Source organism: Amyelois transitella, chromosome 9 (genome assembly GCF_032362555.1).
Source record: "Amyelois transitella isolate CPQ chromosome 9, ilAmyTran1.1, whole genome shotgun sequence".
Taxonomy (NCBI): domain Eukaryota; kingdom Metazoa; phylum Arthropoda; class Insecta; order Lepidoptera; family Pyralidae; genus Amyelois; species Amyelois transitella.
Genome location: NC_083512.1, coordinates 5,219,021 through 5,234,769, shown reverse-complemented (window position 1 = coordinate 5,234,769; position 15,749 = coordinate 5,219,021). Strand labels below are relative to the sequence as shown.

General features: G+C 35.7%; 1 protein-coding gene across 1 annotated transcript; it reads left to right on the top strand.

Annotated features, from left to right (window-relative positions):
- Nucleotides 1-2,726: 2,726 nt before the first annotated feature.
- On the top strand, nucleotides 2,727-15,710 carry LOC106134702 (putative serine protease K12H4.7). Its single transcript, XM_060945953.1, has 11 exons — nucleotides 2,727-2,863; nucleotides 3,883-4,071; nucleotides 4,495-4,679; nucleotides 5,136-5,368; nucleotides 5,980-6,118; nucleotides 6,778-6,923; nucleotides 7,418-7,531; nucleotides 7,665-7,803; nucleotides 8,156-8,329; nucleotides 10,961-11,086; nucleotides 15,684-15,710. Exons 1-10 carry the CDS (start codon nucleotides 2,861-2,863, stop codon nucleotides 11,067-11,069), a joined length of 1,431 nt encoding a protein of 476 aa, XP_060801936.1. The 5' UTR covers nucleotides 2,727-2,860; the 3' UTR covers nucleotides 11,070-11,086; nucleotides 15,684-15,710.
- The last annotated feature ends 39 nt before the right edge of the window (nucleotides 15,711-15,749 follow it).

The following is a 15,749-nucleotide window of genomic DNA, read 5'->3' as shown; positions in this document are numbered from 1 at the left end:
TAATATCCAAATTTGTATGTATATACTTATATCTATGTTTTCAGAATTCTATAAATGTTAATACATACACATACATACATATAATCACGTCTATATCCCTTGCGGGGTAGACAGAGCCAACAGTCTTATAAAGATTGATAGGCCACGTTCAGCTATTTGGCTTTAAGATAGAATTGAGATTCAACAGTGACAGGTTGCTAACCCATCGCCTAAAAAAGAATCTCAAGTATGTAAGCCTATCCCTTAGTCGCCTTTTACGACATCCATGGGAAAGAGATGGAGTGGTCCCATTCTTTTTTGTATTGGTGCCGGGAATGTTAATATATTATGATTTATTATATATATTTTCACCCATAAAATTTAATCACATAGGTATCTATACAAAAGGGAAGTTTGAGCAACAGAACGACACGCCATATGCAATGTACATATGTTAAAGGAGCGTATAAATTATAATTAATTGGCTAATAAATAACAATTAACAAACAGTTTCTTTGATTAGATTAAAATTTGAGTACATAAGTAGGTACCTAGTTACCTAATCAAGTGTTATCGGATAAAGATGGTAATTGAGAAATCCTGATATTCGGATAAAAAAGTTTTACACTCTTATCCAAAGAACAATCCAAAGAAACATGCAAAAAGCAAATATAGGTCTGAAGAATTGGAATTTTTACATTCAAATTCATCAGACCGATGAGATGAACAAATTATTTGTGTGGGAGAAAATCTAGTTGTCACTTTTTATACATACATACATACATAAAATCACGCCTCTTTCCCGGAGGGGTAGGCAGAGACTACCTCTTTCCACTTGCCACGATCCCTGTATACTTCCTTTGCTTTTCCTTCACTTTTTATATGATTAGTTATTATGGAAACCTTCTCAATTTATCGTCCATATATGCTGTAAAAATGCTTAACGAATAAAAGTATATTATTGGCCGACATATCATCGCACAGTTCAAACCGCCGAGTCTTGAGATTTGAAATTTGGCACAAAGAGATGATTTCCTTTATTCCTGGCGAATAGATATCGTTTTCTAGTCACTTTAGTTCAGAATAATCCGAATATATATTTTTTTTCTAAATGTGGAATTTATAAATATTTCTTTATTTCTAAGTTACTTATACGAGGTATACTTAGGTATATGTACCTAATTTTTAGTGTCCGACCGAAGCTTCGGCTTCGGCTTCGGCCACCTTCGGCCAAAAAATCCACCTTCGGCGAAACATTCGGCTTCGGCCCAAAATCCGGCCGAAGCCGAAGGTTTCGCCGAAGGTCCGAGCGACCGTCGAGATTGAACGAACTGTTACGAAAGTCATGAGGCGGCGGGGAGTCACTGTCAAAATATCACATTGCTGATTGCATGCATCAAAACAAGTCCGTACGTGTATTTAAACGAGTGTTTTTGTAAGAAATCAAATCATTATTTTTACCAGTAGGTAAATCACAAACTTTTATCTATACATATAATTAAACAGTAAAAATATTTTGTCTGTACTTAGGTACATTTAGTATTTTCGACTGAAATGGATAGAGGGACACTTAGAATGAATAATAGAAAGCAAAAATATATTTTTTTTAATTTCTTGTCTGTCTGTCTGTATGTATGATCACGATTATCTCCGAAAGTACTAAACCGATTTACTTCAAACTTTCACCAATTGCTTTGTTTTAACTCAGAATAACATTTAAAGTTTGTTTCATAAAAATCGGTTCACAAAAAAAAAGTTATCGACATTTGAATGAACTCAAGTAATCATCAGTATGCCTGCAAATAAGTTGCGAAATTAAAAATTCAAAGTCATTTATCATTATACGACGGCATTATACCTATAACATATAAATATAAGTGAAAGGCGACTAAGGGATGGGCTTACAAACTTGGGATTCTTTTATAGGCGATGGGCGAGCAACCTATCACTTTTTTGAATCTCAATTCTATCATTAAGTCAAATAGCTGAACGTGGCCATTCAGACTTTTCAAGTCTGTTGGCTCTGTCTACCCCGCAAGGGATAAAGACGTGACCATATGTATGTAGTCTACTTTAATTTCGACACCAACGCAACGGCTTCGATGGTCCAGTGGTTAGCCCGTGAGACTGTGAAGTTGGCGGTCCAAGTTCGAATCCCAACAATTACAAGATATTTTTTATTATTAAAAATATATTTTTTTGTATTGTTTGAGTATTTTATGTAAAAAAACTGAAAATCAAAATACTACATACAATAAAACGGTAAAAATATTTTTTCTGTACATTTAATATTTTGACTGAAACGGATAGAGAATTTTTTTTTTACATTTTTTGTCTGTCTGTATCTGACTGTATGATTAAAATTCAACTCGAAATTTACGCGGACGAAGTCGCGGGCAACAGCTAGTTTATCTCTAAACCAACCACCTCTATGATATATCATCAACTTCTATATGAGACAGTCAATATATAAACCTTCAATATTGAGGTTTTGAAATGATTTTAATATTAATTGTAGCTTGTAGACAATATTGAACAAAATTAAGTACTGAGTGCTGAGAGAATATAAACCTTCGGCTTCGGCTTCGGCCGAAGGTTGTGGCGATAGCCGATTAATCGGCTTCGGCTTCGGCTTCGGCCAAAAATAGACCTTCGGTCGGACACTACTAATTTTTAATATTAGCTGTCATATCTCTCTTTTGGCGTAAATATTAACTAGACAATCTTAGAATTATTAATGAATATATTGCTGAGGCTCTATCTTTCCACATTTTTGTGATTAGGATAAGATAAAGCTGATTAATGTGTCCAATTGTAAACATATCTAATTGGAAATTTAGTTGTATTATAATGGTGTCAAGAAAAATTGTTTCCGTTTGAAATGGTGAGTGCATTTATTTATTTCTACAAATTTTCATCTGTATCTTCTGTAAATGTTTGTAATTATATTAAGTAACTATCTATACTAATATTATAAAGCTGAAGAGTTTGTTTGTTTGAACGCGCTAATCTCAGGAACTACTGGTTCGAATTGAAAATTCTTTTTGTGTTTAATAGACCATTTATCGAGGAAGGCTTTAGGCTATATAACATCACGTTTCAACTATTAAGGGCAAAGAAATAATGGAAAATGTAAAAAAAACGGGGAAAATTCTTCATCCTTGATGCTACAATGATGCCTAAAATAACTATTCCACGCGGACGAAGTCGCGGGCACAGCTAGTAAAGTATAATTGTAATTAAATTTAAGAGTATTTAAATATTAAGATTGATTTCAGAATAAATTCATTCTAATTCGAACCTATCTATGCCGATCTCAAATGGTCTCACTAAACTGAAGTAAAAAACTTAATGTGGTTTGTTTTCCTATAATAATACTAGGGTTGTTCTAGGATATGTAGACTTTGTAGAGTCTGAGGTTATATCGGCTATACAACCAGGGAAATACCACTATGATCACGTGCTATTGGCCATATTAAGAAATCACATTAGGAAATTAGGAAATAAGAAATACGGAAAGTTTAATTATAAAGGGTCCTTAGGTTTTGCGTTAAATTATTTATAGAGGCCGCCCGCGACTTCGTCCGCATGGAAACCCTATCAATCCCGCGGGAACTCTGGGATAAAAAGTAGCCTATGTGTTATTCTGGGTCTTCAGCTACCTACATACCAAATTTCATGGTAATCGGTTCAGTAGTTTTTGCGTGAAAGAGTAACAAACATCCATACATCCATACAAACTTTCGCATTTATAATAGTAGTAGGAAGTAAGAAGGATATTCCTATAATAAATACAAAGCTTTACAGCTGTCAAATCTTGGCGTAAACAAAATTTGTGTTGCGATATTTTTTTTTAAAACTAAGCGCTAAATGATGCAAGTTTTAATGTTCTAAACCTTTCAGGTATTTCTTGTTCTACTGCTATGTGTTCCTCTGAGCTGGAGCCAGGAGGTAGTCCCAACTTTCCGAGTGGACTTACAACCACCTGAAGACTTGCAGAGACAGGCCGTAGTCGAAAGAAATGTCATCACCTCGTGGATCACTATGCCGGTAGATCATTTTGATCCACATAACTCGGATACTTTTCAAATGGTAAGTAACAATAAACATAATTATGACGTAGTTTTTATTGTATAACAAGGGATGGGTCATGTGTTGTTGAGTCGTTATAAATTGGATCGGCTAATTCTTATCAAATTATAAATACATGTGTAATGTACATATTTTGTTAATGGATAGCGACTGCATTAGTATGTTTAATAGTTTTTGGAAGGTATCTAGAAAATAAAAATCATTTTATAGAGTAGGTACCCTACGAATAGAAAATTCAATTTAAATACATGTTCCCGTGGGAATTTTGGAAAGTCCTGTAATTATTTATTCAAGATTTATGTGTCAACCCTACGTACCATGGCAAATTTCCTTATGCAAGTAGGTACACGTTTACAAGTTAGTCATTAACGCAAGAGTTTTATACGGATTGATTGAAAATATATCTAGTATTTGATTTAAAAGCGCTTCATGTACAATGAAGACTACTTCGGCGGTGACGGGTACCCAGTATTCATTATGGTCGGCGGCGAATGGAATATTGCCGAGGGCTGGCTCCGAGGCGGCAACATGTTCCACATGGCTGTAGAGAACCAGGGCTATCAGATATACACTGAGCACAGATATTATGGCGAAACCTTACCTTACACGTAAGTTTAAATTTCAACCCTTTTCAAGATTGGGATATTATCACCAAGAATTGTTTCTTTGCCTAGTTACTTAATTAGTTTTGTGTTGTTTCACTCTTTTTTATATTCTGAACATTTCTCTGTATTGTGACGTTTCGTTGTTCGCTATTAACAAAGATTTAAAGAATGATAAGACGATGGATGATATCATCCACCCTTTCCTTATGCCCTTGTAACGACGGAAAGTGACTTGCCGGTCTCAGGTCTATTGATCAATGTTAAGATGACATGTGATATGACCTATCTTTAAAGTAAACCGAACAAGAGAGTGAGGGAAAATTAATCTAAAGTTCGTGAATACGTGATACATTGTCGACGTTCGTGAATAACCCTATTGGTCGCGATGATCGCAACATGTTGCGTCTTATGAATGATTTACAAGAGATTACTCAAGAAAACCACATACCAAAATTGCAGTAACTTCACCACCGAAAATCTCCGTTTCCTCAACGTGGACCAGGCTCTCGCGGACCTCGCTTACTTCATCAAGGAGTTGAAGAAGCAGCCGCGTTTTGCCAACAGCAAGATAATTCTGTACGGCGGTTCTTACGCCGGCAACATGGTGCTATGGTTCAAGCAGAGGTACCCGCATTTGGTGGTAGGGGGAGTGGCCTCCAGCGCGCCTATCTTAGCAGAAATCGATTTCACTGGTGAGTATTTTAGTAGTATTCGCTGATAGAGCTTTATTTACAAAAACAGAGTTCCACAGTACAGCGTGCCCGAAAGGTCAAAAAAATAAAAATAACATAGGTACATACATATGGTCACTTCTATATCCCTTGCGGGGTAGACAGCCAACTGAAAGACTGAATGGCGACGTTCAGCTATTTGGCTTAATAGAATTGAGATTCAAATAGTGACAGATTGCTAACTCATCGCCTAAAAATCCCAAGTGAAGAGAAGAAGAATCCCAAGTTTGTAAGCGACATCCATGGGAAAGAGATAGAGTGGTCCTATTCTTTTTTGTATTGGTGCCGGGAACCACACGGCATAAATAAAAATAAATTTGAAAAGATTTTACAATATTATTGGCCCCGTCAGGAATAAATACATGTATCTATCTATACATTTATTTAAACTTTATGCACGTAGTGTACAACAGGTACCTAATAAAAAAAAATCCGTAATTTTTATCACACCTTTTAACTCTAAAGTCTCGAAGAACACGTTTAGCTGGATGGTTATTAACATTATGAATCCTAGGAATTCAAAGTTGAAAACCAAATTGGGTAATAAAGTAAATTTAACCCTTCATTTTCAGGTTATTTAGAGGTGGTTCACGACGCCTTCCTCTCGGAAGGTGGCGAGCAATGCATCGCGACGATCACACAAGGAATACAGGACACAGTTGCTGCGATGGAAACGGAGGCAGGCAGGCGGTCCCTCGAAGCTGCTTACAGGTATAATAGACCCATAAAATAGATAAATTTCAAGACCAAGCTTATCGGAAAAAAGTTCGTTTTCCATCATGACCTGACCGGGGATTGAACTAAATAATTTAAGTCTCACCTTTCTAGAGGAGTTCGGAATGCGACCATGATCCTAGATTGAATAAGCCAGGTTTTTTTACACGAAGCGACTTCCAACTAGCCCTTGCAACCTATGCAGGTTAATCATGGTTGCACAGCCAGTTAGTAACAAATAACTCGATTCGTCAGTACTTATAAAAATTTGGAGAAAAAATTTCCATATGGTTCGACTATCGAACTACTAGTTAGGACTAGAGGGAATAAAGGGAATGTGCAGGTTTCCTCATGTTGTTATAACTCACCTTTATTATGAAGAATGAAACATGCATTTTTAGGCCAATGCATTTGCCACAATGACAAATTAGATTCAACTGTTGGATGAGTCATGGAGGTCAGACGAGAGATGCTCCTTCACTCCTGGATCGTGTTCACAGGCGGACCGTGGGTTTCTCCCGAGAACGTCACTGGGGCAGATGCCATAAAGAAAATTATTGTAGGCAATTTTCATATTTTTTGAGGATATAATAACGACCCGAATTATAGTCAATCCAGTAAATACATATAACAATAAAAGCAATTAAATTTTTTAGATTATGTGCGCCTCTTGATTACGATGATAAGTTCACGCTTGGCTACTTCTCTGGTCTAATTACATGGCGATTCTCCGGAGTGACCCAGACAGCTGCGCCTGGCAGAATAATAAATATTTGCAACAACTTCGCTACAAATGTTTATGGTGAGAATTTTACCATTACGGTCTCTCGTGGCAAGGATTTGATTATATCATCGCTTGAACTAATGAGTAATAATGTACCTTTTAATTGAGTGTAAGGCAAAATGAGCACCCACCATAAAATTACCACTTCGAAAAATGGATATGCGGGAGCTATGATTCGGCTCTATCGCCATCAAATGGAAGATTTTCTCCGCCAGGCTAGGTGTTACGCCTGGAAAACCACACTTCCGACGATGTTGTGTCAGGGGTTTTATATATGCTCCAATCCGAGAAATCTTTGCTTGCGCGATAAAAACTATTCGCTTGTTTTTTTACTAATATCGTTGCGTGATTCGTTGTTGTGACTTGTGGCGTAGAGATGTCGCCACATATACTTTTTTAGGATATGAAAAAATGTCGTGTAACAATTTAGTCCCAAAATAAAATAAGACAGGCCAGGCCTCGTTTTCTGTATGGAAAATATCCTTAAGTGAAAATTAACCTGTCTTTTTCAGGAGAAACACCAATGCAAAAAATTGGTGGATTTATAGCAGCTGAAGCTGGACTGCTCACTTGCTGGTCTATGACTTTCCAGATGTTAATATTGACGTACTCCTTGAACAACAATAGTAAGTTTCAACGGATTTTATTAGATGCCTACAGGATTACATATATGTAGAATGTAGGTATATTATTGTATGTAAGGAAAATAAAAAAATATTTGTTTATGTATGTACGGCCATTTTTACTTCATTGTTGCAGACCGTGCTTGGTACTACCAGACTTGCACGGAGTACGGGTACTTCCAAAACGCACCCAGTTCGGGAACTGTTTTCGACGCTCTCAAGTGGCTAGACGTGGAATTTTACGCCGAAGTTTGTAAGGTGGCTTTCCATCCAAGGTAGGCCAAGTTGATGTTTACGTTGCTAGTGAAAAAATTAAACGAAAGCAGCTGGCAAATGCAATGAGTCCTACAATAATGAATCTTTTATTGAATTAGCTAATTTAAGTAGTGATGCTTATTGATTTACTGGACAGTGTATATTACCTAATAGTGGGATATTTGCGACAGGTTTTATAAATATTGGTATAAAATTACAATTTCAAAGAGATGACACTATGGACACACTATTTTATTTTTTACAGCTTTTTAGTTTTCCTCTACACTAAACTATTATCTATCTTGGTTTGGTGTAGTGGTCAATATAATATTGTTGTAATAAGTATAAATTTATATTTAAGTTTTTTTTTAGATTCGACGAAGCATTCCTCTTTGATGCTGCAAAACGCGTGAATACAATGTTTGGCGGACTGCACCCCGACGTCAACAATACTATAAACATTCACGGGACCATCGACCCTTGGCACGTGTTGGGCGTCCATGACAGGGATTTAAAGGAGTCCTCCCCTACATTCACAGTTCCTAGGTAAAGTTCCAGGTTCATTGCAAATTAAATACGTACTTACATTGATTACCTGGCAACATTGGATATTAACCCTTAATTTGGCAGAATTTTTTTTTTACATAAACCGATTTTTTTTATTGAAATCGGGTTTAAGACGTTTTAAGGCATTACAAAAAAATACGAAAAAATATCTTTACGTTTCAGTTTTCCTGAAAACTCATGTATGACACAGCATACATTGCCAAGTGAATAGAAAACCAAGGGATCAAAGTCGTGTATGCTGGGATATACATTGCCAAGTGCAGTGACTAATGAAATACCGACGGAAGTGAGTCCTTAAACTTATGAAATTTCGACGGGAGTTTATCCAGGAGCAGGAATAGCAAAAAAAATACAAAAGATAATAATAGTATAAACGTTTATTGAACTGAAATGACTAAATTACGCCTTTACATGGTAATCTAATTGACAGTTTCTGGGATTCTTCGAGTAAGAATTTGTTTGCTCTACGATATCTGTTAGAATGTCTGGCGAAAAAAATTTATAAAAATAATCCAACGCTGATATATCCGGAACATCTGTATAATTGGAGTCTTCTTCTATAATAGCTCTGTGTCGAAAAATGGCTTTTTTCCACTGATAGCTCAAAGTAAATTTTTTCATTAGTCTCGGTCTTTTCTGGACAGGAACGGTGGGCTGACGACGTCGGGATCTGGTTTTTGGATTTGGTGGATTTACTGGAGTAAGAGGAGTTGTTGGGAGTGACGGAATATCACTCAGCACCGGTACTTTATTGCAATTTGGTTCTAAAGACGGACTTGAATATACTGTTTGAAAAATGGGCGTAAGTGGAACATTGTCGCTGTTGTAATGTTCGTCATCATCTAGAATGTTTAGTCTTTCTAAGGAAGAATGAATAGAAGGTGCTGGAGAAGAAAATGAAGAAAGCGGAGTGCGTACACGAAATTCCTCTTCGACATCTGAGCGCTCGCTATCGTAAGAGGGTGCATTTTCAGCAGGCACAAGAGCTAATATTCTACCACCTCGAGTTAGTAGCGTTTGCTGGCAACAAAGAAACAAAAAACATGCTTCAACCAAAAATAAAAAGCAATCCCAAATCACAAATACATGCGGTATCTTGCAAATTACAAATAAAGCATTTCATTACAAACTTGGCAATGTATGCTGTGTCATACAGACAAAACGAAGGGTCTTTCATTACGAATTTGGCAATGTATGCCACAGCATACATCAGTTTACCGACCAAAATAAACTCAAAACACAAAGTCACCATACACAAAAACATATCAAATCCATTCGATTATACTGTTATGCATAAAATATAGTTCATAAAAACACCACAAACCATGTCAAACCAAGTTAAAATAATATAAATACCTTAGTCAACACAGATGAGCTACGCCGGGCCGCCATTTTCGAGATCGAATATCAAAATAAGTGTTGTCAGAGACGTGTTTTATTTTTCCTTATAAAAATAATTAGTATTGCAATGAATTAAAATGATTTGTGACACAGACATTTTTATTATACTATGTCAAATATTTTTACAAAGTTAATGTATGCCAGTACATACACTGCCAATTTAAGGGTTAACCTTTTAAGCGCTTGGCTAAATATCAATTGTCGTGCCCCTAGCGCGCCGCTACAAATCGATAAAATAATACCTACAATAAATAAGGAGGAGTAATCGTTGTATCGATAAAAAAAAGTCAAAAAGTTTTTTAGAAATGTGTTGCAAGCATAGCCGTCTAGGGATGTCAAAAAGTTTTTTAGAAATGTGTTGCAAGCATAGCCGTCTAGGGATGGGAACTAACGTCAAATGTTGGCGTTATACAAAGATTCTGAGGGATACTTTTCTTATGAATAATAAGGGAAAAAAATTGTAACACAAGACAATATGTTAAATTTAACTTTATTTCGTATGACACTGTTTATTTCATGCTGAATGATGCATTATACCTGATTATTTAACTGTTTGTTATTTTGTTTTTAAAATGCGCATTGCATTGTATCCCATCCCTATGGTCATATTTATGCGACACGCGCGATAGACACCGAAGAAAAGTCCGAGCTGCCAATTACTTATTTTTGTTTAAGTTTTTTCAATGCTTAGAGCTATGAAACATAATTTTAAGTAATTGTTGTAATAAATAGCTCTATTCAATAATAGTTTTAGTTATACCACGAAGTTAATAGGACGATAATAGAACGAAAAAATCATGGATATTCTCTGTCGCAGAAATACGACACGGGCGGTAGGGGCACGGCAATATTTGTCGCATTATGCGACTCGCGCGGTTAAAAGGTTAATACACTGAAAACAGTGACAGCTAGTTTTCGGCCCCCAGTGAGTTTACTGGGCCCAAAAATGACATTAGGGGCAAATGGCCGTCGTGTTGTTTGGACATGACCATGGCGATGTTTATTAAGTTTCTCTTTTTAATTATGACTTGAAACGGGACAGCGCTATTGTTTAAGCTTTTTCGCGGCTGCCACGCTGAGGGTGCAAATGGTATAAGAGGTAAGTGGAGTCGAACCAGGAACATGTAGCAGAAGCATATATATATATAGGAACATTCTAGTAGGACACAGTTAAGAGTATTTTTTGTGACTTGTGGTTTTTTTTTTCAGGGCATCGCATTGTTTCGATATGCAAAATTGGCTGACCACAGACACCATCCAAATGACGCAAGTGAAGCAAAATACGAGAAGATTAGTAGCACGATGGCTATCTGACTAGAACAATTTCAGTTTTAACCCTTTCCATGCGGAAGCATTATTTCAATTTCGCCGTCTCTGTACGGGCGGTTTTGTATTAAGGTCCTTCTAGTCCAAGATCCCAGAGCCGTAAGACACAACTTATTTTCTAAAGAATGGATCTTTCGATTCTCAGTAGTCTTTCATGTACTTTTAATACCTGCATGTTTGTGAGACTTGCCCGGTGACACCTGCGCAGGTACCAGGCGAGAAAGGTAACTAAAAATCACAGTTACTTAACTTAAATTTTTATGACTGATTTTTATATATATTTTATAGACTATTACTCTGAAGTCATATCAGAGAAGTCAGACGCTTTCCATGCGCCAGAACTTTTGTCAGACGCTTTAAAGCTCTATCAAAAAAAAATAACTTAATTTATTTTTAAATGTCTGACTTTTAGGTATATATGTTATTCAGATAACTATTACAAAGTTGTATTAAATCAGTCAGACAGTTTGTAATGACCAAACACCCCTTAAACACAAGAATTACTCAGTCTCGAGTATGAGCGCGATAGCACAATGCGCATGCGCGTCAGAGTAAAATATCTAATATCTGAAAAGTACTTACTGTTTTCAATTTCATATTTTTGCATATCTATTCAAATACGATGAAATTTATAATAAAAATAATAATTAATCATTTTTAAAATAATATAGTATATTGCATACTAGCTGTTGCCCGCGACGTCGTCCGTGTAAAGTTCGAGTTGAATCTTAATCATACAGTCTGATACAGACAGACAGACAAAAAATGTAAAAAAAAATTCTCTATTTGTTTCAGTCAAAATATTTAATGTACAGACAAAATATTTTTACCGTATGATTATATGTAGTATTTTGATTTTCAGTTTTTTTAATAAATACTCAAACAACACAAAAAAAAATATTTTTAATAAAAATTAATATATATCTTGTTATTGTTGGGACTAGAACTCGGACCGCCAACTTCACAGTCTCACGCGCTAACCACTGGACCATCGAAGCCGTTGCGGTGGTGTCGAAATTAAAGTAGACTACATACATATGGTCACGTCTATATCCCTTGCGGGGTAGACAGAGCCAACAGTCTTGAAAAGACTTAATGGCCACGTTCAGCTATTTGGCTTAATGATAGAATTGAGATTCAAATAGTGATAGGTTGCTCGCCCATCGCCTAAAAAAGAATCCCAAGTTTGTTAGCCTATCCCTTAGTCGCCTTTTACTTATATTTATATGTTATAGGTTTACTATTACTATACTATTTTTTAATTGTTTATGATTTTATTTTTACGGAAAATTCTGCCAGCAACGACAATCTAACTGATGATGAGGACGATGACTTGAGTGGACAGTATAGAGATTTAATAAATGATGAAAATTCAAATGATTATTTTGATGATGAAGATGATAAAGAGACAATAAAATAATTATTCAATTGATTAATCGTAATTAATTATTTTTTTATTGAAATTATTATGATAGATATATTTTTTTAAATAAAATAAAAATCATTCTTTTTGAAAGGCTATTGCTACAAAAAAATTCATTTTCCCCTATTTATATGCAATATATTATATTATATTAAAAATGATTAATTATTATTTTAATTATAAATTTCATCGTATTTGAATAGATATGCAAAAATATGAAATTGAAAACAGTAAGTACTTTTCAAATATTAGATATTTTACTCTGACGCGCATGCGCATTGTGCTATCGCGCTCATACTCGAGATTGAGTAATTCTTGTGTTTAAGGGGTGTTTGGTCATTACAAACTGTCTGACTGATTTAATACAACTTTGTAATAGTTATCTGAATAACATATATAAAAGTCAGACATTTAAAAATAAATTAAGTTAATTTTTTTTTGATAGAGCTTTAAAGCGTCTGACAAAAGTTCTGGCGCATGGAAAGCGTCTGACTTCTCTGATATGACTTCAGAGTAATAGTCTATAAAATATATATAAAAATCAGTCATAAAAATTTAAGTTAAGTAACTGTGATTTTTAGTTACCTTTCTCGCCTGGTACCTGCGCAGGTGTCACCGGGCAAGTCTCACAAACATGCAGGTATTAAAAGTACATGAAAGACTACTGAGAATAGAAAGATCCATTCTTTAGAAAATAAGTTGTGTCTTACGGCTCTGGGATCTTACTCTATTCTATAAAACGATGGGCGAGATATTACGTCATAACAAAACTGGTTCTACTGTACGGAAGGCGTATTATTGCGTTCTGTAATTTTTTTCGCTAGACGCGGATGGCGTATTATTTCGTTTTCAAAATTATATAGACAATTTTGGTGTTGCCATACCTTGAAACAATAACGTCTTTATAAGCAGAAATGAGCAAAATTGAATTATGATTAAGAATAATGAACATTTGCTGCAAAAATACAAAAAGAATATCAAATATTTATATAAAATTACTTGCATATATATTATTTTATAAAAAACTGAAATATGTAGTAAATCGAAATCAAATTTTTATTAATCATAATAATTTTTTGGGCAACTGGGTATGAGCAAGCAAGAATAAGAGAGGCCAAGCATATAAGCCAATTAACACTCAGTTTTTTACATACTCATACATACATACATACATAAAATCACGCCTCTTTCCCGGAGGGGTAGGCAGAGACTACCTCTTTCCACTTGCCACGATCTCTGCATACTTCTTTCGCTTCGTCCACATTCATAACTCTCTTCATACAAGCTCGGCGGTTTCGGGTACTTTTGACCTGACCCTTTACCAGGACGTCCTTAATTTGATCAAGATACGTTCGTCTAGGTCTTCCCACTCCGACCTTTCCCTCCACACTCTCCTTGTATATCTGCTTAGTCAACCTGCTTTCATTCATCCTCTCCACATGACCGAACCATCTTAACATACCCTTTTCTATTCCTGTAACTACATCTTCTTTCACATCACAACATTCCCTTATCACGCTGTTCCTTATCCTGTCACTCAATTTCACACCCATCATACTCCTTAACGCTCTCATTTCCACTGCATTTATTCTGCTTTCATGCTTCTTTTGCCATACCCAACTTTCACTCCCATACATTAATGTCGGGACCAACACGCCCCTGTGCACAGCCAGTCGAGCCTTTTTGGATAGTTTCTGACTGCTCATAAAGGCATGCAAAGCTCCATTCACCATGTTCCCCGCGTTCACTCTCCTTTCAATATCACTATCATACTTGCCATCTGATGTAAACTTTGATCCTAGATATACAAACTCTTTCACTTGCTCCACTTTTTCTCCTCCAATCAAAATATTACATGCTGTCATTTCTTTCTCCATTTCAAAAACCAGTGTTTTAGTTTTACTTACGTTCACTTTCATTCCTTTCTCTTTTAAAGCTTCATGCATACAGTTTACCATCTCCTGTAACTCCTCCGCTGATGACGCCAGTATAACCTGATCGTCGGCATAGAGCAGACATTTGACGAGTAACTCATTCATCCTTAATCCACTTTTAGACTCTTTCAAATCTGTCAAACAGCTATCCATAAATAGGTTGAACAGCCACGGTGACGCAACACATCCTTGCCTAACGCCTTTCTCAATCTTAAACCACTCAGTGTGCGCTCCGTTTATCCTGACACAAGCACTCGAATCCTCATATAAGGATTTCAGTGCTCGTATTAAGAGACTGCTCACCCCATGCATAGAAAGTGCTGACCACAATTCATTCCTCTCAACTCTGTCATAGGCCTTTTCCAGATCTACGAATGTGCAATAGACTTTTTGACTCTTGGCCAAAAACTTTTCGGCTATGCACCGCAAGGAAAAGACCTGATCAGTACATCCCATTCCCTTTCGAAATCCCGCTTGAGCATCCCATATTTTGTCATCAGTTTTACATACTCATTTTACATTTTTTTATTTTTTTATTATTTTATCATGCTTTTAAAAAAAATCTATGGTTATAATAAAATGTAACGAGGGTAGCTTAAAATTTAATTTATGAGGGTACAATAAGTAACTGGCTAGTTGACATATCTTGTACATTGTGTCGTGTTTTTATTGGACATGGTGTTATCGGATTTGGAGAGTCATCATAACATTTCACTTTATTTTGTAAAATTCGTTGCGGTATCTTAAATACTTGAGATTCTTTGACCTCGTCAAAAGTTTCGGGAGAAATTTCATTGTTTCTTCCTCGTTTTCTAGATAAAATACTTTGCGACATCTCATCATCGTCGATAAAATTTGGTTGCGAATATGGTTCATGCTCGTCAATTTGAGTCTCATCTGAAGATTTATCTTTAAAAATATTATCGTCGAGGTAAAACACATTATAAAGAATTATAAGTAATAAACTTACCATTTATATTATTCTCCTTTTATTAGACTTTTGATATAAAAAGCTTACAACACTATCGGCGTAAACCATGCACTCGTATCTACATAATAATAAGTAAGTATTTTTCCACCGTTTCACGTAAGGTTGTTGAGTTTATAACTACAGTACAGGGGAACCAACTTTCATATTGGTCTAATCGTTTAACACAAGGATTTGCTTTGGACGCAATAATACGCCCACCGTGTGGCCAACGGTTTTTAGTTATACGTGATATTACGCCAGCCGCATGGAAAGGGTTAATAAATATATGAATGAATCTTTATAGCACACCTTGTTTTTTTATATTGTGAATACTCAAAAGTGCCG